Below are 24,633 nucleotides of genomic sequence, written 5' to 3' on the forward strand. Positions count from 1 at the left end.
GGAAGACCATAACCTCAACATTTTTAATTAGATTCCACACAAAGTACACATGAATACAGTTTAATATTATTATAGGATTCAATGGAGACGTCTAGTGTCCATTGGACTAAATGCTGTTTGCAGAGAACTGTCCACCCTGACAAGAATACAATGAATAACTTCTGGGATTTTTTTTGGCACATAAATGAGCAAATTAATGATCATGAATATAGGCACAAAAATATCTGCATACAGATGTTACTCGTTTCATTTGGCCAGCTTAATGCTGGGTTGCCAAGGTGCTGCCACAGTGGTACAAGTGGGGTCCTTTGTTATTTAATTAAATGTTTTCTCTGCTCTTTACAAAAGATCCCCCTCACTCCTGCCACGCCCCCTTCACTGCTGCCACGCCCCCCTCACTACTGCAGTACTGCCGCAGCAACGCGGCCAGATGAAAAGAGTAACATCTGTATATCTCCTTTCTTTGCACAATAGGAGAATCCTGCTTTCCACACAGTGAGGGATCAAGCAGCAAAGTACAAGACTGGCAGACACTCCAACAACACCGGGAGGAGAAACGGAGGAAGGGAGGGAAGAGGTGGATAAAGAGAGAGAGAGAGAGAGAGAGGGGCTCGTGTTGTCCTGGGAGGCTCTCGTCTTGACAGAACCTCTTTAATTCTGGGAGATGAGTTGTCGGGGCGAAAGGGGTGGTGTGTGGGGGGAGTGTGTGTGTGTGGATCTTCAGAGGCGAGAACAGAAGAGGCCCACTTTAATTTCAGCAGCACTTTGTAGTTGCCCCCCCTGTCCACTCCCCCTGGAGGGAGAGAGAGAGAGAGGGAGAGAGAGAGAGCTCCACCAATCACACCCAATAACGGCGCCCTCTCGTCTCGGCTTAACGGGGTTGGCTCCCTCCCGGACGCGCTGGGGAGCGCTTGTTTTTCATACCTTCTGCCCTCCTCAAATGGATGCTGAGACGGAGCCTCGGAAGGGAGTAGGGGGCAGCGGGGGTGGAGGAGAACAACGGCCACGTGAAGTGTAAATCCCCGCTAACCCCCACCTGCATGCCCGCCCCACACCCCTCCACCCCACCCCCCCGGTCCCAGAGATGCTGCCCAGGCGAAGGAAGGTACGCGCTCAGGAGAACAGAGGAGAGGGAGAGGAGAGGCGAGAGCAGAGAGGAGGTGACAAACATATTAATCACTACGGGCAAATAACTCCCGGAGAAGTTAATGGGTTGAGAAGCCTGCACTGCAGCCCCCCTCCCCCTCCCCCCAACACACATCCACCACCCCCTCCCTCCCTTCCTCCTCCACATCCCTCCAGGGCTTCCCGTCGTTTCTCTACACCTGCCTGGGCGAGTGAGTTAACACGTGTGTACGTGTGAGAGAGACCCGAAGCTATAAGCACTACCTCCTCTACTCTAACAACTCCTCAAAGAAAGAAAGACAGGAACATAGAGAGAGAGAGAGAGAGAGAGAGAGAGAGAGAGAGAGAGAGAGAGAGAGATTTAGAGGTGAGAGATGAGTCTGGCTCATCAGTCATGTTTCAGAAAGCCCGGCGATCACCTGGCGTTAGCTCGCTCTGCAGAACTGCATGAGCATCCTTGAAAAGAAACAGACAAGCGTGAAGCTGGTGGGCGTCTCTTTTAAAGACAAAGTATATTGAGCTTTGAGGATAAACAGTTAAATATGATATAAGCCAAAATATATTGAGCTTTGAGATAAACATTAAATATGATATAAGCCAAAATATATTGAGCTTTGAGGATAAACAGTTCAATATATATATATATATATATATATATATATATATATATATATATATATATATATAGACATTTGCTTGATAGAGGTAATGGGGGGAAAATCAGCAGCTCCCTTCTGTTACAGGGCCAACATGAATGTGGAGATTCTCGTTTGCCTGGAGGCAAAAACGCAGTCCGATAAATATTGATAAGATGTAGCCTGACACTGGCAAGTTTTTCAGTATAGAAACACAAAATAAAATAAAAACACAGAACACCTAAACACCTAAACACAGAATACAGTATGTTCTGAACTATAGCAAATACACAGTGTAAACCACAAATAATTCAATCTATAACTAGTGCATAATGCTAAAAACAGTTTGCAGCACATGGGTTCAGAATTGATACTAGACAGAGTTTGACTAACACATATCTTTGCTCCCCATCCCATATAAAAGGTTTGTTTTTACAAATCCCTTGACATGTAAACATGTAACTGAGAAGCCAAAGCAGAGCACACATTTAAACAGGCGAGGAAAAAACTAATAATATATAAATAAAGAAAGAATAAAGAAAAGCATTTGGAGTGAGGAGCGGACACCCTCGGATGTTGCCCCTACTCTGCTTCTCACATCTCATCTCAGCTCTGGCGTGATGAGTCCTATATGAGTATGAAAAATTTGTGGCCTTTAAATTGGCTCCCGTGTGGCTCCTTTGATAGCGGAAAGCCGCTCTGTTCATAAGTCTGTCGACTGGGTCGCTGTCACCCGCAATCCCGCTGAGGAAAGTAGCTCTATGTGGCTTTGTATCTGCCGCAGCAGTAGTGATTTACAATACAGGCTGACCTCAGAGCTACGACGAATACATCACATTGGTGGAGCCGACACTGACCATACAAGTGGAATATATACTGTGGATCTATAACCAATGGCCTGGTAAAATAACAGAAACGCCAGAAAATATGTGAATATGAAGTAGGTAATAATAGAGCTGCAACAATTAATTGATTCGTTGTCAACTATTAAAGTCCCTGGAAACCAACAAAAATATATGCATTTTGAGTTCATCACACCACAGGAACCTACAGTATGTTCATAAGTCACCAGCCAAATTTGAATGATGATGAACGTCGCAAAGTTTATAACTTTAGGTTTGAAAGTCATGGAGAAACAAGCAGAATTCTCCCCTCTGGCAGGGAGCCAGATTGTGTGGGCGTGTACTCATTGAACCTGTCTGTGTGTGTGTGTGTGTGTGTGTGTGTGTGTGTGTGTGTGTGTGTGTGTGTGTGTGTGTGTGTGTGTGTGCGTGGGTGCGTGCGTGCGCGTGTGTGTGTGTGTGCGTGTGCGTGTGCGTGTGTGTGTGTGTGTGTGTGAAAGCGGAGATGGCTCGCTCTGAATCAGCTTTTCTCCGAGACCTAATAAATGTCGTAAAAGAATCGAAAATGGCCGACAGATACAAAAACATGAGCATAATATGTGCTTAATGTACATACAAAGAACTGTGGCGACCAGCCTTTTTGAAACACACATTTAAAGAAGAAACGCGATGTGTGTCTGCTGGAGCCCAGGTCTCGCCGGACGTACTTCCTCAAATTCTGGCCGATCATGAGCACTCTGCCACGGCTAAGCTGTGAGTGAGACTCCAGGCAGACTGAGCAGCCCGCTTGTGTGAAAGTGAAAGTGGAACGGGCTCACTCAGAGACTCTGACTATGTTTTATAAATGTAAAATAAAACGCCCACATAGCCCACCAACAGATACAAAAACATACGTGCAACATAATGTGTTTAATGTACAGACTTTTGTACACACACACACACCCCGCGATACATTCGATAGAGGCAGACTAGAGCGAGCTGCGGGTTCACAAAGGTTTTGTAGAACGGACAACTGCAAGCTACTTTATGATTGGATCCGCCTGTTAACGTCAATGGGCGCTCAGTTTTGGAGCCATAAGCCCCGCCCACTTCAAATCCTGCCTTAAGAAAAAGCGTAAACAGTGAAATTTAGGATTTGGGGTGAAACTCATGTCTCTTACTTTTTCAGGCTTACAATTAGTTAGATAAGACGCTAAATCACATATAGGGTTTTGTGGATTTTGGTTTCCAGGGTCTTTAAATTAATCGCCAACTATTTTGATAATCAATTCATTCGTTTGAGTAATTTTTTACGAAAAAAGTAAAAATTATCTCTGATTGCAGCTTCTTAAGTCTCTGTATGTCTGTCAGTGCACTTCCACAATGCCACCACTGCTCCTAGCTGTTTGCTGAGGCAGCTTATCTGTGATGGTATATGCTGTCATGATTTTCTGCCCCCCTTTTATATGCCCTGCCCTGGCATATAAAAGCAGGAGACTGTCAGTGCTCTTTTGAAGCTGACCAATAACAGTATTGCTAATTGCTATTCCACTTTAACGCGACTCACCTTTGTAATTGTGAGTTACTTCAAAGTTAAAGTCATTTTTAGGTGGTGTTTCCATTATTTTTTCCACCCTCTGTATGGGGAATATACAGTACATCGAATCCAAGGTGGGAATTTCGTCGTTTTAGGGGCAAGGCCATTTGGCCTTCGGCGTCGCAATCTTTTTAGGGCACAAGGCCACATGCCAGGGCACAAAAGTCATTGCTCTATTGACATCATGAAGAGCGATTTTTCTGAAAAGTGTGTTAAAATGAGCCAATGACACATCCTTTGCATAGGGCAGGCTACATTAAATTGAGACCACTGATGCTTTTAAAGCTACTGACAGTAGCAGGCTGGTAGCAGGGCACTGCCAAGGTGGCCTTCGGGATTTCAGGGGGCATCGGTGGGAGGGGCCAGGGAGGGCCTCTGTGGGAGGGGCCGGGGAGGGCCTCGGTGGGAGGGGCCAGGGAGGGCCTCTGTGTAATTCCCACCCTGGTAGAATCTACAAAGCAACAACAACTGTTGGAAAGGGTGTCGAGAGAGAGAAAGGAAGAGAGAGAAACCCAGTTGGCCATTTTGTTTCTGGACGGTGGCCCATGGTGCCATCTTACAAATGACTGCATTAACAGAGTCAATTAAACCGGCGATCATTTAATGGCCGCCTACGCAGCCGTGTGGAACGGGGACTTTTATCACGTCAACCGGCGAGGACTGAAGATTGTGTCAGTCTGCAGTCTGGCCACCGGGCCACTTTAAACCTCCAGATAGCCCCCAAAACCACCATGCTGTTAAATAGCAGGGAGAAACGGGATTCTGCTCTGTCCAAAACGCAATCATCAGCTAATGCCGTGCATTACGTTTAATGTCATCTAAAATGGACAGAGACTAGTAAAATATGGAAGCATGTGAAGGATGTCTATTTCTGATTTCTAAAGTGTAAGGTACTGCACTTCAACGCCTCCCTCTTTAACTTAGGAAAGGCTACAAACTTGTTTTTCTAAATGTCTGCTTGGTCCCTCGGCGCAGGCTTTTGTGTTTTAGTGGCGTCGTAAAGCGAGGAATAGACCAACAGCCGTTTAAACGGGTCCTCGCCACTTTCCCCAACGGAAAACCCACTCAAATAGACAAATAAACAGAACAGAACGGCGGCAGATAAAAAATAATCTTGTTTTGGCCCGAGAGCTGTTTGAGATGTAGAGGTTATCTTGGACACATTGCTATAGACACAGATGAACAAAAACACACCTCACACAGTCATCTGACCATAGACACATAGAAAGACATCATATTAGACCTCAAGCCTTCAGAATACAAAACAAGAGTTAAAGCCTTTTTTTTTGTCATATAAAATGTTGCCATTGTCTAACCCCTAACCACTGATATAACTTTACAAAGAACGTTTGTCCCTCTTTTGATAGATTTTATTTTTCTACAGTTTAAGAACCTAAGGATAATATCGCTCTAATCCATACGATAGACTAATAAATACTATGTTATAACACTTTTTTTCTCTCTATGATATACACAAGTACTGGCAAATAAGTTAACTCTTCAGAAAAGAAAAAATACATTAAAATGTACACATTTAAAGTGCATGGAAAAGAGATGGACAAAGGAAAAGACAAATAGCAGAATATTATTTACATTGAAGCAGTTGATATCCCATCACCACAGAAAGTAGGCCTACATTGTGTCTCATTCATATTGTGATTATATGACATGTTTCATGCATGTTTTGTGTGTGTGTGTGTGTGTGTGTGTGTGTGTGTGTGTGTGTGTGTGTGTGTGTGTGTGTGTGTGTGTGTGTGTGTGTGTGCCTGATAGAATAAACTGGACAGGGTAAAGCATGTGAGAGTGCATCTGTACGAAAGTGGTTCCGGAAAAGCAGCAGTTCCTAATGTAAAACAGTGGGCATGGGGGAACTCTATTCGGCTTAAGAAGCGGGTGGACATGTTTTATTAGGGCGACATTTTCCTTTGTGGAAAGAAAAGGAGGAGTGGAGAAGAAGAGGAAGTTAATCCAATCCATATTTCCTCTAACGATGGCCTGATCCTCATTGGGAACAGCAAGAAAGAGAGAGAAGAATAGCAGCCTGGTCACCAAAATAACATACGCTTCTGCAATCCACTGCTACGTACGTAGAGTATCACGTTTCTCAACCAAACATACGTTGCATGTCACATTTCTAGATACGTGTATATCAACGTTATACACATCATACAGTCAGTCTGCTATTGAAACAGCACGGTGGCCAGTAAGGCTGTTGTGGCCGGTGGGGATGGAGGGTGTAAACACTTGCCTTTCACACCGGAGGGCCGGGTTCGATCCCCAGGCTTTCCAAAGTCGACATAACAACCGTGAGTCGCATTTAACATTGTTGTTATTAAGTCTAACCCAGAGCATAACCCGAACATTAACACAGTTGGTTTTCAACTGAACCGCCTCTTTGTTTCAAATTTACATTGAGATTATAGACGTTTTAGAAACGTATTTTGCTTGGTGTTTTTTGTTTCAATGTGATGTTGGTATTCTACAGAGGCTATCTCTGATTTGCAGACATGTAAAATGCTGATGTTTTATTCTGGCGACTGGTGTGTGTGCACGTGTGCGCGCGCGTGTGTGTGGACTCGCATGTGTGTGTGTGTGTGTGTGTGTACTCGCATGTGTGTGTGTGTAGTCAGTGTGGTGTATCGTCAAATGAGATCAGTGCTTATTGACTGAACTCTCTTATCTCTAATCTGTGGGGTAAATTGCCTCGGTCGGCGCTTCTCTTCAGACTCTCCCTTTCTTCCTCCGCCGCTACTGACTCCCCTCTTTACGATCCCATCACACAGCAGGCACAGATGCTATTTACTGGGAGGCGAGTAGTGTGTGTGTGTGTGTGTGTGTGTGTGTGTGTGTGTGTGTGTGTGTGCGTGTGTGTGCGTGTGTGTGCGTGTCTCTGTGTGTGTGGGCGTGCGTGTGTGTGTGTGCGTGCGTGTGTGTGTGTGTGTGTGGGTGCACGTGTCTGTGTGTGCGTGTATGTGTGTGTGCGTGTGTGTGTCCATGTGTGCGTGTGTGTGTGTGTGTGTGTGTGTGTGTGTGTGTGTGTCTGTGTGTGTGCGTGCGTGTGTATGTGTGTGCGCGCGCGTGTGTGTGTATGTGTGTGTGTGTGTGTGGGCGCGCGTGTGTGTCTGCGTGGGTGCGCGTGTCTGTGTGTGTGTGTGCGTGCGTGTGTGTGTGCGTGCACGTGTGTGGGCGCGCGTGTCTGTGTGTGCGTGTATGTGTGTGTGTGTGTTTGTGTGTGTGATGGAGGGCAGCAGAGAACAAGAGAGACTGTTAGGTAAGTGTGAACGCGTGGGAGTATCAGGGAGTGTTGTCTGTTTTGCTTTTGAACATACATTATCTCTCTTAAACGGTGCAGCATGTGAGACAGCATGTTAGGGTGTGAGACAGCATGTTAGGGTGTGAGACAGCATGTTAGGGTGTGACCCATAGGGCCGATTCTGGCCTTTATTAAATATTGGCAGGCTAACTGCTATAGTCGGGGTCGGCCACCTCTGATAGGACGAGGTTCATCCCTTACCACAGCTACATAAATACAGTCTGTAAAACCTGCAATCACATTTTATTTGCTTGAAAGCAGCTGTTACCTAACCACCTAAAAGAATGTCATTAGTAGGGTTTTAATCCATCCTGACAATAGTAACATTTTGGGTGAAACACTCAATCCTCCTTTTTCTTTTTTGGTGGGCATGAAAATGCGGTATCGGCCTTGAAAAGCCCATACAGTATGTGCATGTGTTTATGTGTTTGCATACCTGCAGGTAATGTGCATGTGTATGTGCACTGGTATAGACCAGACTGGCACATCCGGGTACTTCGCAAAACATCAAGGCCGCGCCCCTTTTAGGGGGAAAACACAAGCCACTCGCCTTTGACTTCAAGGTAAAATAGCGGTACAAAAAAAAATATAGAAAAAGAACAGAATTAATTTAGTTTATAAATGCCCCAAAGACACCATGACATGACAATATATTTCAACTTGGCCGGCCATAGAATGCGCAAGATACATCGAGATATAGTACTTTCCTTATATGAATGCTGTATCCAGCCCACTGAAGAGTTTCCACCATCCACATTGACGGTGTCACCCCTACTAAAAAAGTAGGGGTTTTTAAAGTAGCACTTTAGCATATCTCTATCAAATTAAACCGTTTTAAATAGTTTGTTTGAAGGGTTTTCTGCTCTTGCACAGTCTTTTCCTATGGTGGGTTTTCCCGTAAAAGGGGCGCGGCCTTGGCGCTTGACGCTTGATGACGCTGCGCTGTTCTGGTCTATCGGTGGCCGATACTGGCCAGCAGCTGTCACAATTTACTGCACTTGTCCTCGCTCGATACTGACACGGCCACGCCCCCGATACCACTTTACGGCATGCGACGTGATGTTAACCCGAATGCAGCAAGCCAGCATCAAGCTAAGTAAGGGTTAATGTACGACGAGGTGTACATTATCACTTTTTAAGGGACGACGCGGAGGCGTGAACCGTCCGAGGCGAAGCCGAGGATGGTTTGCCTCCGCGAAGTCCCTTAAAAAGTGATAATGTTCACCTCGAAGTGCATTAACCCGCTTATACCATGGTCACTTGCCAACAAAACAATAAGACCAGTCATTTATATTTCCATGTGTAATAAATAAAGCAATCTAAATGGCTAAATGTCTGTTATTCATACTGTAAATCAGTCTTCCACGAAATAAAATAGTCCCTCCCACCTGCACCACCCTCCGTTTTAAAGCCGACTCAAACGTTAACTTTATCACAGGAATGCAGGTTTAACGATGTTTTGCGTTCTACATTAAATGAAGACATTACCGTTTGGCTGCTTGCTTTATTTTGTATGATAGATACGTATTGGCCAAGTATATTAACATTTAAGAGCGAAGAGTTTCAGGAAGTCAAACAGTGCAGCGGGGGCTCGCACTGCGTGTGCTGTATGTGGTGAAATGCCTCTCTCTCTCTCTCTCTCTCTCTCTCTCTCTCTCTCTCTCTCTCTCTCTCTCTCACTCTCTCTCTCTCTCTCTCTCTCTCTCTCTCTCTCTCTCTCTCTCTCTCTCTCTCTCTCTCTTCTCCTCTTTGTCGCCGAGAAGAGCCTGGTGACGCAAGGTTAAAAATCTCCGAAACGAAAATCAAAATTGTAAATAAGAGTTATTTTTGATAAACTGAGCACACAGGGGTGATTTAAATAGTTACTTTGACCGACTCAATTTTTTTCTCAAGTTGCAAAAGTACCTTATTAACCCTTAACGGGGGTATAGAGCTCAAACTGCTCTCTTGATAACACTGATGAAACTATGGCGCATTGATATGAACGGTGAACAGACCATTTAGCTAGGTGTCCATTATCACTGTACAATATCACTTTTTAATGGACACCTTGCAGCCAATCAGAATCGAGTATTCACGCAGACCATGGTATAACAGCTGATAATGCATTACAGAGATGCTTGGTTGTTCACTATAGCAGCATGCGCGCAGAAAATATCATATTATTAATATTATTATTATTATCAATAATCAATATTTGATCGTTAATTTTCCAGAATTTAGATTATGGAAATTTATTAAAATGCCCATATAGTTGACCCCTAATTAAGTACTCGATATTGGTACTCTGTATCGGCAAGTACCCAAATGTAATGTACTCGTCCTCGTACTTGGTCTGCAAAAAAGTGCATCCCTAATAATAATAATAATAATAATAATATTAATAATAATAATAATAATAATAATAATAATAATAATAACACCTCTTGCCTCTGTATAAGAAGTTCACTTGTTTGTAAATGGTATGTGCTATTGTTTAGTGTGTGAAACGGGAAGAGAGCTGATGTGTGGAAATAATGTGGCTTTTCTCCTTTAAAGCCATTCAGCGGTGATGGGATACCTCTTGCCTCTGGCGCCATGCCAACGATCAATGGGCTCTCTAACACACTCCTGCCCATTCTGCAATGGCTGCTCCACATCCCGCCATACATCACTTCCTCCTGCACCCAGACTCAGCAATGCATCACTTTTCTTCCCCTCACCTTCATAATGCATCACTTCCTGGTGGCCATTTTGTTACGGTTCTGCCTCCTTCGGGCTGAACGGCTCTAAGTCCCATTAAAGTGGGCCTGAAACTTAGTTCCCGTTATCGGCTCACTTTAGGGTCGAGCCAATTCTCCCAGGGGGTGGAAAATGGCTGTATCATTTACTTAATAAAATCCAATCTGAAATTTGTTGCTCAAACTGGAATTGCTGAACATTACCGCCCTTAATGTATATGGGGGGAAATGACTAATTGAAACAATAAAGGCAGGGGAAATTAGTTGGAATTAAAAGTAGCACAAAAAGGCCACCCCAAAGGAGCTGAGCAAGAGACCCATAGCTTAAGGAGAGGGAGAGTGTAAGAGAGCGAGGGAGACGAGAAAGTTTCTGTTTGCCTCCTCTCGACTCTGTCCCCACTTTTCTCCGCATTGGCCATCTTTTTCCCAGTTTCAGCAGTACAGACATTTCAAAATATATTCCAAGTCAACACACAAAAAGTCATACAATACGTTATATTTATATCCAAAATAAGTACAGTACATGGATGGATGATAATGTACATACACTTGTTTGAAATTGGACAGCGACTTGAGAGAGAGTCTTGACTTTCGGGGGCACGTTTGCCTGGAAGCGATTTGTTTTAGTTTTCCGCGAAGAGGAAGGTTTAGTGAGTGATTTTGTTTGTCTGTTTTTGCTGGGGGGGAGGGGGGTGGGGGCGTGCCTCCTCCTTTTCTAGTAGGGAGTGAAGCGACTGCACCCTCCTCTGTAAAGGCTAGCCTGCAACATCAAAGATGAAAAAGCGCCAATCAGTATTCAATATATAGGAACCTTGGCTCATATGATTAATATTAGATCAACTTCTCTCTTTCCCCCAAAATAAATGCTCCTCTCTTTTTCCGGTTCTCTCTCTCTCTCTCTCTCTCTCGCTCTCTCTCCTTTTTTGAGAGTGGTTTTGAGGACTGGGAAGTTTGCGTGCTGTGTGTACTGTATGTGGGCATGGTGTGTGAACGAATGAAAGACTAGAGATGACCTAAGGGTTATAACAGGGACCTCAGAGTTTCCCATTAATGATAATAATTTCCTAGAAAGGAACTGTTCATTTCTTAGGAGGTTTCCTGGAAAGAACCATGAAAGAGTGTACTTCTATAGAAAATGTAAGGTGGAGTCGATGAAAAATTAAGAATTTCTGGAAAGAACTGCAAGACTACTATTTATTGGACAGATAATAAGCAGAGGTCAGTTATCAGAAGTAATTATTCATTACTTGTATCGTTATACTGCAGTTGTTGAATTCCTTCCTCTGATGTCTACTTTTCGATAGAACTACAGTACCACTGTACATCATTTCATAGTTCTGTCTTGGAAGCAACACAAGAAACTGGAGGAACTCAACTACCACTGATTGAACTATTTCTCAGTTTCCCCTATAATTAGTAACATTACATAATTTCATGGTTCTTTCCCACATCCAATTCACACTTCCTTTCTAGCTAATTATTATGATATTATTATGATTATGATTTTCCCTACTGGAAGCAATTAACACCTATTATTATAAAAGAGTAGCTAAACCCCAAACCCAAATCTGCGGTGAACCCTGACATTTAACGGTAGAAGGTAGGGTACTGAAATAGCCATCTGCTATTGGCTGGTCAGGCTTTGTGCCTGGTGATGTCACACCTCTATAGACTTCAACAGGTGTTGACATCACCTGGCACAAAGACCAGTCAATGGCAGATGGCCAGTTCAGGGAGTTACTCTTTAATTTGCAAGATGACTAGGCAATGCTTCAACTAAAAAGAAAAGAAAAGAAAGATAATCGGCATTATGAACCCTCCTAACACATAAAGATGGTGGTATCACTAAAATAGTTGTCCCCTTTTTATAGGTCAATCAAATACACTATAGCAGCTTATGTAATAGTCTTTTGATCTTCAGATTAACACAGGCTGTCTGCCTCCTTCCTGCCTGGCTGAACGGACTGAGGTAATGCTGGATCTACACTCTCTGGACGGTCTCCAGGCACTACCGCGGCCTGGCCATCAAAGCCGAGATATCTGACCATCCTCTCCTAGAACCAAAGAGAACACCATCATGCACCCAGCATGCATTCTCCGCTCTCCACACTAAAGGGGTTAGTTAGCCCTAACCTCACAGGATCTCATTAGCAAAAGACTTTGAACTGCGGAAGCGCTAATCAAGAGCAATTCCATCGTTTCTCCTAATGGAAGGCGACGGAACTTGGGGAGGAGACTGTACGAGGCACGGCCAGTTGAATACATTACGATGTTCAACTTTCAGCTCAGCCAGGAGAAACTGGAGGTTCAGAAACTCACTTCTCCAACCCGTCATCCTGCCCCATCATTATGAACTAGATCTAACAAAGATGGGGTCTACAGTAGAACGTTCTAATGGACAGAGGTCCCACACCTTCCTAAACATCAAATTCAAGGAGTTTCCAGGCCCAATTCCCTCAAATTCAAGGACCCAACACAGCATAGTTTGAGAGACAAATCAATGTTAATTATACTGAAACACTGAAAACTAGCAGGGTTTACAGAAGCTCACAGACAACAATTAAAAGGAGAGATAGGCTTGAATGTGTTAAAAAAATCTTCTATTCTGATATAAAAATCTATAAATCCAAGCACTTTCAATGAGCCACGTCTATTTATGTCTAAAAATGTTCAATGCCTTGATTTTTTTCCTTCAAATTCACAAACTTTCAAATATCTCAAGGACCCGTAGGAACCCTGTACTGTATGTAAGGTGTGGTTGAAGTTTGAGAGAAGTTTTGTGTTGAATGTTTTGTGTGGAGTATAAAAGGATCTGCAGTGTAGAATTACATCTGGGAGGAGGAGGAGGAGGAGGAGCGGGGGGAAAAAGAGGACAATTTTGAAGAAAAAAGAGAAGGAGTAGTGTAATAAGGAGCAAAACACAGGCCACCGTTTTAATTAAGTAAATGAAGAGGAAAAAATGGTCGTAATTAATGAAGGCTTTTAGCTAGCAGCTGCACGAGGAGAGGTGGGGAGGGGGGTGTTTGGGGGATCATATGGGGAGGAGGAGTTAGGGGGGGGGGTCGATTTCTGCCACCACAAGCATAGGCGCTCGGCTTTCTGCACCAATCAGCATCTTCGGCAAGCAATCGTCTTGGTATCACAAATTCAGTTTCTGTCTCTTTCTTTTCTTCCTTCTTTTTTGGGGGTCTATCTCTCTCTCTCTCTCTCTCTCTCTCTCTCTCTCTCTCTCTCTCTCTCTGTTACTTTAATCTCCCACGGCACGTCGAGGCACCTACTAGATGGTCGTTAATCTTTGGAGGAACTCCCTACCCACACCCGCAAAAGAAAACAAATTGTACCTTCTCTTCCCCCCCCCCCCCCCCCCTCCCACCCCCTCCCACCCCATCTTATGCTGGTGCTCTGTTTCTTTTCTTTTGGATTTTTTTTTTCATCTTTGATGTTAGCTGCAAAGCTAGCTAAAAACAAACATTAACCATTCGACTATCTCTCCCCGTTGCAATTTGTTTTAGAGACGTTTCCTCCGGGTGGGGGAGAAATCTACGCTCTCGGTTTCAAGCAAGTAGCTGCTGCAGGCCAATGAAATTGAATGGGGAGTTTGAGAATAAGGCTGTGTCCCTTTTTCATTTACTGAAGTGGCAAAGACTCACATGACACATTCAAAGCAATCTCTCACAGAGGGAAACACAATTCATACAGTAGGAAAAACAAGTGCCGTCCAAACATTTACAACCTACCTTGACACCGACTATCCACACAATTTAATGTTCACATCATTTAAAGTCTAATAAACAGGGATTATGCCCCCGTTGAACATATGACCCAACGTGGAAAAACAAGCACATGTATAAGATATTACTACAGATTATCGACCTATGCAATTGGCGCTGTAAAATGGTATAGAGCTCAGTCACATGGCGTTCCGTGACGTCACTCTCCGCGCAGTATGCTGTGAGGTGCTGGAATTGGAATGAATTGGAGTGAACGGTACAGCCGTTTAAGTCACCAAAAACACACAAGTGCATGCGCTGTAAGCTATACAGCGCCTCATGGCAAATGAGGAACGAGTTACTCTTGCTTCGTTTGGTTCATCTTTGTTAGATCTCGGTGTGGATTTATTTAGAAGATGGCCGTTTCATGGATTATTATTTCATCTCGTGGTGAGTACAGGAGTGACAACATGTACATAGAGCTTTTTGGCGCTGTTAGAATGTGTGTTTTTGGTGACTTAACTAAGTGAACGGCTGTACCTCACAGCATACTGCGCGGAGAGTGACGACAAAAGCCATTGTTGATCTTGTTTATGTATGTTGTGATATGGCAAAAAGTTGCCTATCCCTTTAAGGGACACTTTGCCGATTGTCAACCAGCTTCGTATCATTACAACATTGGTAGTATATATGCAAATGCACAATGTTTAACTTGCCTCCATCTTGCCTGGACTGAGAGCTCCCCATTCATTCACAGAACTTCCTGCTCCAAATGATGTCATATGATGCCATTCGGAGTAGTTTTGCCATGGTGTCATTATTACTGTCACTATGGTGTTATTATTACTGTCACTATGGTGTCATTATTACTGTCACTATCACTATTGCTCTCCCTACCTTCATTCGCAGAACTTCGTGGACCAAATCTGCATACTGATTTTGTAATGATGCAAGGCTGTTTGAAAATCTTAACGGAGGACAGTGCTGACCAAAGCATGAGAGAACGTACGTACCATAGTGCCCACACTGTATGTGGCTGCAGGTCCAATCGTGTGGTGATATGGGTCTGCTGTTGCATAGACTCTGCCGTAACTACAGAGGACAAAAACAGGCAAAAACAACGCTTACAATGAAATAGACGGGGTGTAAAATTTAAAGACAGCCTATCCCGAGATATTTCCAAGACAAATGTGATTGAAACCAAATGGATTGATGTCGCAAACGGCCAGAGAAGCCTATTTGCGAGGCAGCGGATTCCCACTTCCACTGACACTTTGACTTACTCCCCAAACGTAAAACTATACGGACTCTGTGGGAAAAAAACAAAAAACAAAACAAAAAACAGGACAAATCAACAGGCAACGCGATCAATTGGGAAACACTGTTAATTGTTTTCCGACCATCCCCAACTCGACTCCCGGACATAAACCTCGTTGATTGAATAGGTTTGATAACGGATAGGGAGTGTCAAGCGACCACAATGAGTATGCATGAGACACATAAGGCATTGGGTCGTCGATTTTAACTGGGGTCTGGAGGAGAGATCTATAATCATTTCCCCCTCTCACTCACGTTAAGGACAGGCCTATGGGATGAAAATGCAATCGATGTCTCCCTATAAATGTACGTCGTAAAGGTGAGAGTGCGTGATTGCAATGATTTGTTTTACCCGTTCCAATTTATGAGAAAAGGGGGGTGAGTGTTTTATCTTCCAGACGATTGGGGGGGAGGGGTGGAAAGACGCGATAAAAAATAACGTCTGGGGGGAAAAAAGAGGGAAAGATAGGGAAAAGGAGATGCAAGTGATGAGAGGAGAGGACGGCTAGAAGGAGAGAGGATTGCGACTGTGAACAAAAATGAGAAAATATGCTGTGGGGTTGGGAAAAGAGAGCGATAATGCCTGTTATTGGTCCACGATCGGTGAGCTGCGCGATCACTGGACAGGCGACCTGTCAATCACGCCGACAAAACATAGTCTGCTTTATCGTCTATTTGACTCTAAATGGAACCATAATTTACGAAGAAAATACGGAAAAAGACTTGAAACTAGCGATTGAGACCATAAACTCATTAGGAAAGTGTTTAATGAGGGCATAAATCAAGTGAGAAGTAGGATCATTTTCCCATTGTCTTCCATTCAAATGGACTTCTTATTGGAGCCAGTGGAGCCACCGCCCTGCTGGACATTAGAACGAATGCAGGTTTAAGGCACTTCCACATGGGCTTAAATTCACATAATTTCAGAAGCGGAGGTTGCTGCTTGGTTAGGAAAGAGGGGAGAAAAGAGAAGGGGATTCAAGTTGAAACGGACACCGAAAAAGTGGGAAGAAGAAAGAAAGCTGGTATCTACAGTATGTGTCACAGAGTCCCATCCCTGCCCCTCTCCTCCTCCTGCTCCTCCTCTCTCGCTCTACTCATCCTTTTCTTCTTGGCTGCCATCTCCATCCCCTCCAGTATCTCTCATCATGGTCTGTCTATTCACCAAACTAATCTCCTCCCTTCTCTTCCTCCCATCCCTCTATCCCTTCCTCCCTCCTTTCTCCTTCTCCGACACCAGACCACTTTATTTATATCCCTTCTTCCCTCCCTTGTTTGTTCACTCGCTCGTTCCCAAAAGTAGAAGGCAAGTAGGTGGAGGTCTGGAGGGCAAAGATAAGGGGGTTCTCCCTGCCTATCATCACGGTTCGAGCCCCCATGTTACCTCCGGCTTGGTTGGGCATCCATACAGGCACAATTGGCCGTGTCTGTGGGTGGGAAGCCGTATTAAGGGTAGCCCATGTGTCCTGGTCGCTGCACTAGGGAGGGGAACTGGGTGGAATAGCGTGATCCTCCAACATGCTACGTCCTGCCGGTGAAACTCCTCGCCGTTAGGTGGAAAGAAGTGGCTGGCGACAGCACGTGTTGGAGGAAGCATGGGTTAGTCTACAACTCTCCCCTGATCAGCAGAGGGGGTGGAACGATGACTGGGCCGGCAGGGGGAATTGGCCAAGTACAATTGCGGAGAAAACGGGGTCAACAAAAGCTAAAACAGATAAGGGAGTTCACTGCGACGGGTTCGACTACCAAAAGAAGGAGAAGGTGGTGTGAAGGGGGTGTTCAACCCAGTCACACCTATCTGCATACAAATAACACAACTGTAATACTGATACTTTCACATTACATACAGTGCATACGCCAATTGCTATTTTGCAAGCACGAGTGTAAAGCTAGTCAGAATGACACAGTTTGTTTTCCGGTCACAACTTTCACAATAAAAGCCCCTGCAACACGACCTAGATGAAAATGGTGAAATGAACAGTTGTGTTCAGGCAAGTAAAAAAGCTTGGTTAAGGTTAGGGTGATGATTTGGGTCAGGCTTAAATAACAACTATAAATACCGCTTCACAGTTGTATGCCTCCTCCAAAAAGTCAGCAGTCTACTTCCATGTCTCCCTACACACCCCTCGACTCCCGACTCTCTACAACCTTCCTATGCTTAGCTATGTCCCATTTTCCCTAGATCTACCCCTTTCCATCACCACGCCCCCACACACCACCCACACCCTCTACCCACCCCTCAAATCCCGACTCTCTACGACCTTCCTATCCCTAGCTATGGCCCCTTTTACCTAGCCCCACCCCCTTGATGGAAGTTCAACCTGAGTCCAAGTTGATGTTTGAGCTAAATTTGGCATAAGGCATAAAACAGGCGGTTGTGAGGTCACAGTGACCATGAACTTTGACCTTTGACCACCAAAATCTAATCAGTTCATCCTTGAATCCAAGTGGACGTTTGAGCCTAATTTGATGCAATTACATCAAGGCGTTCCTGAGATATTGCGTTAATTAGAATCGGATGGACGGACGGTCGTACGGACAACCCGAAAACATAATGCCTCCCTCCGGCCACAGCTATTGGCGGGCGGAGGCATAAAAACTTGTGACTTCTGGTTGAAATAGACTTTGAACACGGCTTTCCGCTGTGACAGATGAGGGTTTTGTTCACCTGTCCACCCCGACCACTGCACCCTGGCCGGCGCCCGGCTTATTTCAATGTCACGCTACTTCCTGGTTAAAGCTCCCGACTCTTTGGCGTATCCACTCCAGGCAACGTGAAAGTGTAAAGTGGTGTTATTTGAACACAGATTGAAGAGACCGGGCCGGTTGAGCGATGGAGGGGAGGACGCGTGGTTGAGTCTCACGGGTCATGGTCCTGGACGCTTTGAAATGTTTGCTTCATCTCGCCTGGTCTCCAGTCTAGACAGTGGTAGTCTACTACATAACTGAGACAAAGTGTGCCTATGTGTGTGTGTGTTTGTTTGTTTGTTTGTTTGTGTGTGTGTGTGTGTGTGTGTGTGTGTGTGTGTGTGTGTGTGTGTGTGTGTGTGTGTGGGTGTGTGTGTGTGTGTGTGTGTGTGTGTGTGTGTGTGTGTGTGTGTGTGTGTGTGTGTGTGTGTGTGTGTGTGTGTGTGTGCGTGCGTGCGTGTGCGTATGTGCGTGCGTGTGTGTGTGCACGCACACCCTAGAGGGGCAGGGTCTGTCAGTACCGGGCTCATCCACTCTTTAAGCCCTCCCTTATCCCACAATAAATAACATACATACACACACACACACACACACACAGACACGTGCACGCGTGCGCACACAAAACACACATGCGTGCGCATCCTCCTCCCAGCTCCACCTCACTCCCTTTAAATCTGAAGAGCTTTAAAAAAGAATGAGAGACAGTGTAAACGATGAAAAGGAGAGGGAGAGCGAGAGACAGAGAGAGGGATAGAGACAGAGAGAGTGAGAGAGACAGAGAGAGACAGAGAGAGAAAGCATACAGTATACTGCACACAACGGCATCAGGGCGAGAATGCAGAGCAGCCAGGAGGAGGAGGAGAGAGGGCGAAGAGAAAAAGAAAGGGAATGAAATAAGTCTTGTGAAGAGACAAGGCCTGGCCTCTCCTCCTCCTCCTCCTCCTCCTCCTCCTCCTCCTCCTCCTCCTCCTCCTCCTCCTCCCTTCACAACTCCTCCTCCTCCTCCTCTCTCCTCCCTTCACAGCTCCCCCTATAGGCCCTCACCTGCTCATCTCTCCTCCTCTGCTACCTTCACCTGCCAGCCGGTCATCTCAGCTCCTAGCAGCCAGACTCCGGGCTGCTCAAGTCATCTGACCATTCATATCTGAATGGTCAGATGAAATCTAACGGTGAAGCTTTAGGCTACGTTGTGTTTACTGGGCAGGGCAGCGCTGCCTCTGAGTTTGGGGCTAAGGGGGGCTAAATAACACCATACAGTCTATGCTGCAGCCAGATTGCGGGCCGCACCGCCCACTCGGCCCCCGGCTGACTCGTGCGGTGCATGCTGCCCAACAGTGTGCAGCAAGGCCAAGTTGCGCATTCGGTAATTAATCGGCCCTAATTACCTAATTAAAAAATCTGGCTCCGTTAGATCACCTGCAGGGGTGCTCTTTACACTTCCTGAAACTTTCAGCCCCATATCGCACGTAAAATAGCTGTGGCCGAACATATTTCTGCTCACTCACTCACTCACAGAAACTTCTCATTCTTATTATAGGATTACCTTATTTAAAATGGCATGACTGGGTGTGACTAAATTATTCGGGGAGCAAAAGCACTACAGTATTTTGTTGATTGACTTCAAAGTGACAAAGCATGCCAACGTACCTGTCACTGTATGCGGCTGCGGCTGTAGCGGCTGGCTGGGCATATCTGTAGGCTGCGTACCCTCCCTGAAGAGAGGAGGACTTCAGTATCATCTCAAATAAGAAAACACAAGGTTGTCTCTAACTTACACACCTGTGTGTGTGTGTGTGTGTGTGCGTGTGCGTGTGCGTGTGTGTGTGTGTGTGTGTGTGTGTGTGTGTGTGTGTGTGTGTGTGTGTGTGTCTGTTTATACATAACTGTTATAGCACTCTAGTTTATGCTTCGGTTGCGGCTGATTCCTCAACACACTTTGCATTACTTGTGTCCTTGAAATACCACTTCAATCTCTTGTTGATGGTGAAAGTAGTGAATATGACTTGTTGAGTGGTAAACAAAAAGACGCTGAAAGAAACTGACTTACATATATTTCTGCTCCATAGAAGCCGTCCTGGTAGACCACACTGTTGGCAGAGAATAGTCAACATTAGCCAAGGTCCCCCCCTCACTCTTGACAATGAAAGGAATGGGGTGGGGATGGGGGTGGTGGGTACACTAAAATGTTTTAGTTAAAGGGGGACTAACCCCCCAGATATGTAACAAAACGGTGATTTGAAAAACCTATGGGAAAAACCAAGAAATGACGTATCCTCTTGTCTATACTATACTCTTTGGCTGTGCTCAGCTCAGGAATTTTTTCAAGGAAATCGACGCCATTACAGTTTGCCCACCGCCTCGAAAATAATTTATATGAGAGCTGCAATATCTTTATAAATATCAACAACTAGCCAATGCTGGTGGCCTGTATGGAAACAGCGTTGCTCAAAATGGTTGAAAGTTATATCAATTTGGCCATTCAGTGGCGAACTACAAATTTTATTATTTTTCTCCCATGTATGTGTGTGGCGGCTTGTGTAACTTACGTTAAAAGAGACTAGTGACGCAAGAGCACAGCACAATAGTGAGGACAAACGCCCTGCTCTCACGCTCATGTAATCACAATGCGAGATTTCTCCACGTCATTCCCTCGTCCAACTTGCCATATACCGCGCAATGAAATCCGTTTTTAATTTTAGTTTGGGGGCTTTTCGTGATTCTTGTTAAAAGTTACTGCACCTCTGATTTTTCCTCTCGGGCGCAGCGCAGGGCAGTGTATGTGACAGTCAGACCTCCATGCTCCGCCCCACCTCATGAGGACTTCCCCAGAAAAGTCACCAGGCACGCTGCTGACCCGAATGCCGGCTGTGTTTCGGCTTGGTTTTGTGTGATTCTGGCATCGTCTGACGTAAATAGATCAATAAGGTGTTTTCGGGTTGTCCTTGGGCTGCAAACTCATTTAAAAGTATGCAAATCGAAGTTGTTTCTGACAAGAATAATGTCACGTTACTCCGGGACTGCTCAACCCCATGACAGAGCCACTCTCCCCGGCTTGGCAGAGTGAAGAGCTCCGCCCGCGCGTCCCCGCTGCCTGGAGCACAGCAGCTCGTGCTTGCGCTCTAAAAGGCAGGTGCCTACGAGCTGCTGCCTGGCCGGCAGAAAGTGCTCCAGACTCGGTGTGATAATCCTGTAACAGCATTTGAGCTTATTCAGGTAAGATATTAATAATGTAATGACACATTCAGCGATAAACTGTCTACAATGAAGACATGTGTCAAATATGACAACGTGGTGTTCAGTATTTTAAGAGCACAGGGTTTTTTTTCATTTCCTGAAAAGTTGGCGTTTTGGAGATAAGTGGCTTTCATTGCACAGCGACGATATTATAGTAGCCGATGTGTTTAGAGCAGCTTTGTCACGTTGTCACGTCGTAGTATAGCGTTATATTTTACATGTGCGCTAAACTGCGATGAGATTTGTTTGCGGAAATGACGGTTTGGTCTCAAATGTAACAAATTTAACACGAGAGGGAGGGGGTTGTGGGCACATTTACCACTGGTACAGGGTTGTGGCACGAGGCGAAGCCGAGTGCTATAAACCCTGTACCAGTGGTAAATGTGCCCACAACCCCCGACCTCGAGTGTTAAATTTGTTTTCTACAACGGCTACCAAATAATATAAAAAATACACAATTGTAACATCCAATTCATTTATTTATAATCATTACTGGTTTCAGAATACATTTATCCTTCCGCCACAGAATATAGTTCCATACACAAGATCAATGATTGCACTAAACATTTAGTTGCCTTTGAGCCAAAAAACAACTAACCTATTCCTTAACGGGATTCACAGTTATTGATACATTGCCTGTAAAAGTACAGTTATTTAAACAGTTATCTAAAGCAGCCCGTTTTGGTGGTGGTGTGTTGATATCTGGTGACGGCAGAGGGCGTTTGTTTGTTTGACAGTCCCAGGTTCGGGGTCCGGGCGCTAGTCGGACCTCCCGCTAGTCCGACCTCCCGCTAGTCCGAACTCGTGACAACTCAAGCTCAGCCAGTTCTCTCTCCCCAATTTCACCATGTCGTTCTTTGTTCACTTCACCTTCATCTTCATCTAACCACTGCTCAAAACTCAATCCACCCAGTAAATCAAACGTTACTACGAAATCGGACATTTCCTTGTGTTAGAGATCGGCCATTTCCTTGTTGAAGATTTGCAGACTGCAGGCTAACAGTGGGCGGAGTCAGCACAGGGAACGGAGTCAGCATCAGGGAGCGGAGTGATACTGCGGTTGGAGCCGAACTGTAGATTGTTGGCGTATTTACCACTGTTGCTAGCCAATCAGAATCCAGTATTCACTCATGCCGTTGTAGAAGTGGATATTTTGACCAGCATTCTTCACACACCACCCCCAAAGTCATATATATTGGTTAGAAGCTGAAAAAAGGTGTTTTGGGGGTTAGTTACACTTTAAACATTTGTTGGAGGCAGAACTGCTCTGGACTGGAGGCAGAATGTGGAGCTGGACCACATTTTTCTTAGATTGGAAGTTAGCTACATGTAACCGTTACATGTAGCTAACTTCCAATCTAAGAAAAACTTAGGAAGGAGCTCTGGTCAAAATATCAATAAAAATATCAATGGCAATAACTTCTTGTTTTCATTCATTCATGCCCATGGCATTCGTGATCTTGGAAGGTCAGCAGCTAGCTAACAAACTGAATAAGGCTAATATTGCTTTGAACTCGGAATGTTAGTTAAAGTGATACTAAACAACCCCTAAATCAGAGGTTTCACATGTTGGTCATTTTTTCAAACAGAAGCAGACGTTAGGTCCAGACTCCATATTTTGATAGGATTAAATCAGAGCAAATGGGAGGACTCCATTTTTTCAGCTAACGCATGCATTGCAGACATACTAACATATGATTCAGAGCCGAACCCTACCAAGAGTACGTCTCCCTGCTCTCCACTAACAGCACAGAGGCAGCTAGCTAGCTAGCAACACAGCCTATCTCTGGTTTAGCTTACATCACAGAGGCAGCTAGCTAGCTAGCAACACAGCCTATTGGTTTGGCTACTCGATTTGGTAGTTGTAAAACAATTATCTCATCAACAAGCAACGGATTGTCAAAACGAGTTTTACCATTGATGAAAAACGTGACTTGGACATAACAAGCAAGCTATCAATCTATTTATCCCCCCAGCTAACACCTTCCGCTAGGTCGGGCAGCACCAGGACATTTCCGCCTGGGAACTTCACACTAATCAATATTGTCTCTCTTTCAAGCCCCAACTGAACAAAACGTCAACATGATTAAAGGTCGCATATTATGCTATTTTTAGCTGTTTAAAACATGTTTTTTTTGTAAACAAGGTTACAAAAACAAACCCAACAAAAACTCTCAGAAAAACACCTGAAGTTTCTGTGTGTTGGTGAGAAACCGCTAACGTCAGCTAGCTAACTGCTTGGTGGACCAGCAACGGCGCGGGAAGCACGGTGCGGTGGGTGCTGCAGCACCCCCTGGTGGCAAGAGATGGACTTTTTGAAATGGTAGAATTTGGCTCAAGTAACTGTGTTTCTGTAATGGTTTATGTGCACGAGTCTGTGCGGTGTAGTGGATATCTTCTCTATAGACGATCTTTGCTCAACGCAGTGGTTCTTGGGTAAAAAATAGGATCCAGCTGTGTCCCAATTCAGTGGCCACGGCCTCCGTCGGCTGCGGTCTACAGAGGTCTGTCCTCCGCGGACTAGTGAGGGGAGTGTGCAGCCTGGAACGAGCGAGCATGCACTCCGGGAAATGCTGAAGTTTTGTTTACTTTTAGCCTCACGTTGAAACTAGTGTTTACATAGCTGGAGTCGGAGACATGCTTTGTGAAGAGAAAGATACGAGATGACAAGACTGAGGAAAAAAGAAAGAAGATATGGGAGGAATAGCAGGTAGGCTATCACTGTCCCTGATTCCTGAGGGTAAATTGAGTAATGCTGCAGAGAAGAGGAGAAGATACTAAATAATGACATCACAACAGTATAATGCTAATGTTAATTTAAAATTAAATATTCCTCTAAATATGGCTAAAAGTCCAAAAAACGTCAAATTTTCTTTGCACCGTGAGTCCCTTCCTTGCAGCACCCCTTACTCAAAAGTACTTATCTCTTTAAGCGAACTTGCTCGTATGGTGCTAAAATACTATCCCAAAATAGAATTTACTTGAAATACCATCATAACCATCATAATTTACTTACATGTGGTCAAACTACTCCTCAACTCTATCCATGTCTCTCCTTTGCGCTTGTTCCCCATCTCTTTCTTTCTTTTTTTCTTCCAACCCTAAGATGCTCTCGCTGGCTTTCATTCTTTCTCTCCCTCTCTGTTGAGTGTGCAGGCTGGTCACAATCCCCCCCCCCCCCCCCCCTCTCTCTCTCTCTCTCTGTCAGGTGGAGTGTGCAGTCTGGTCACAGCCCCCCTCCCCCCCCCTCTCTCTCTCTGTCTGGTGGAGTGTGCAGTCTGGTCACAGCCCCCCTCCCCCCCTCTCTCTCTCTGTCTGGTGGAGTGTGCAGGCTGGTCACAGCCCCCCCCCCCCCCCCCCCTCTCTCTCTCTGTCTGGTGGAGTGTGCAGGCTGGTCACAGCCCCCCTCCCCTCCCCCTCTCTCTCTCTGTCTGGTGGAGTGTGCAGGCTGGTCACAGCCCCCCCTCCCCCCC

The 24,633-nt window shown here is 45.1% G+C and overlaps 1 protein-coding gene across 1 annotated transcript in view; it reads right to left on the reverse strand.

Annotated features, from left to right (window-relative positions):
- Window positions 1-10,926: 10,926 nt before the first annotated feature.
- rbfox3a (RNA binding fox-1 homolog 3a) overlaps window positions 10,927-24,633 on the reverse strand; it is a gene marked incomplete at its 3' end in the record, with an annotated part of 422,340 nt that continues 408,633 nt past the window's right edge. The window contains exons 10-13 of the mRNA XM_083634515.1: window positions 19,974-20,013; window positions 19,574-19,638; window positions 14,935-15,013; window positions 10,927-10,971 (exon numbers count right to left, since the gene is read on the reverse strand). Coding sequence (XP_083490641.1) covers window positions 10,927-10,971; window positions 14,935-15,013; window positions 19,574-19,638; window positions 19,974-20,013 — 229 coding nt within the window. The remainder of the gene's footprint in view (window positions 10,972-14,934; window positions 15,014-19,573; window positions 19,639-19,973; window positions 20,014-24,633) is intronic.

Source organism: Poromitra crassiceps (assembly GCF_964638095.1).
Source record: "Poromitra crassiceps genome assembly, chromosome: 4".
Taxonomy (NCBI): Eukaryota; Metazoa; Chordata; class Actinopteri; order Beryciformes; family Melamphaidae; genus Poromitra; species Poromitra crassiceps.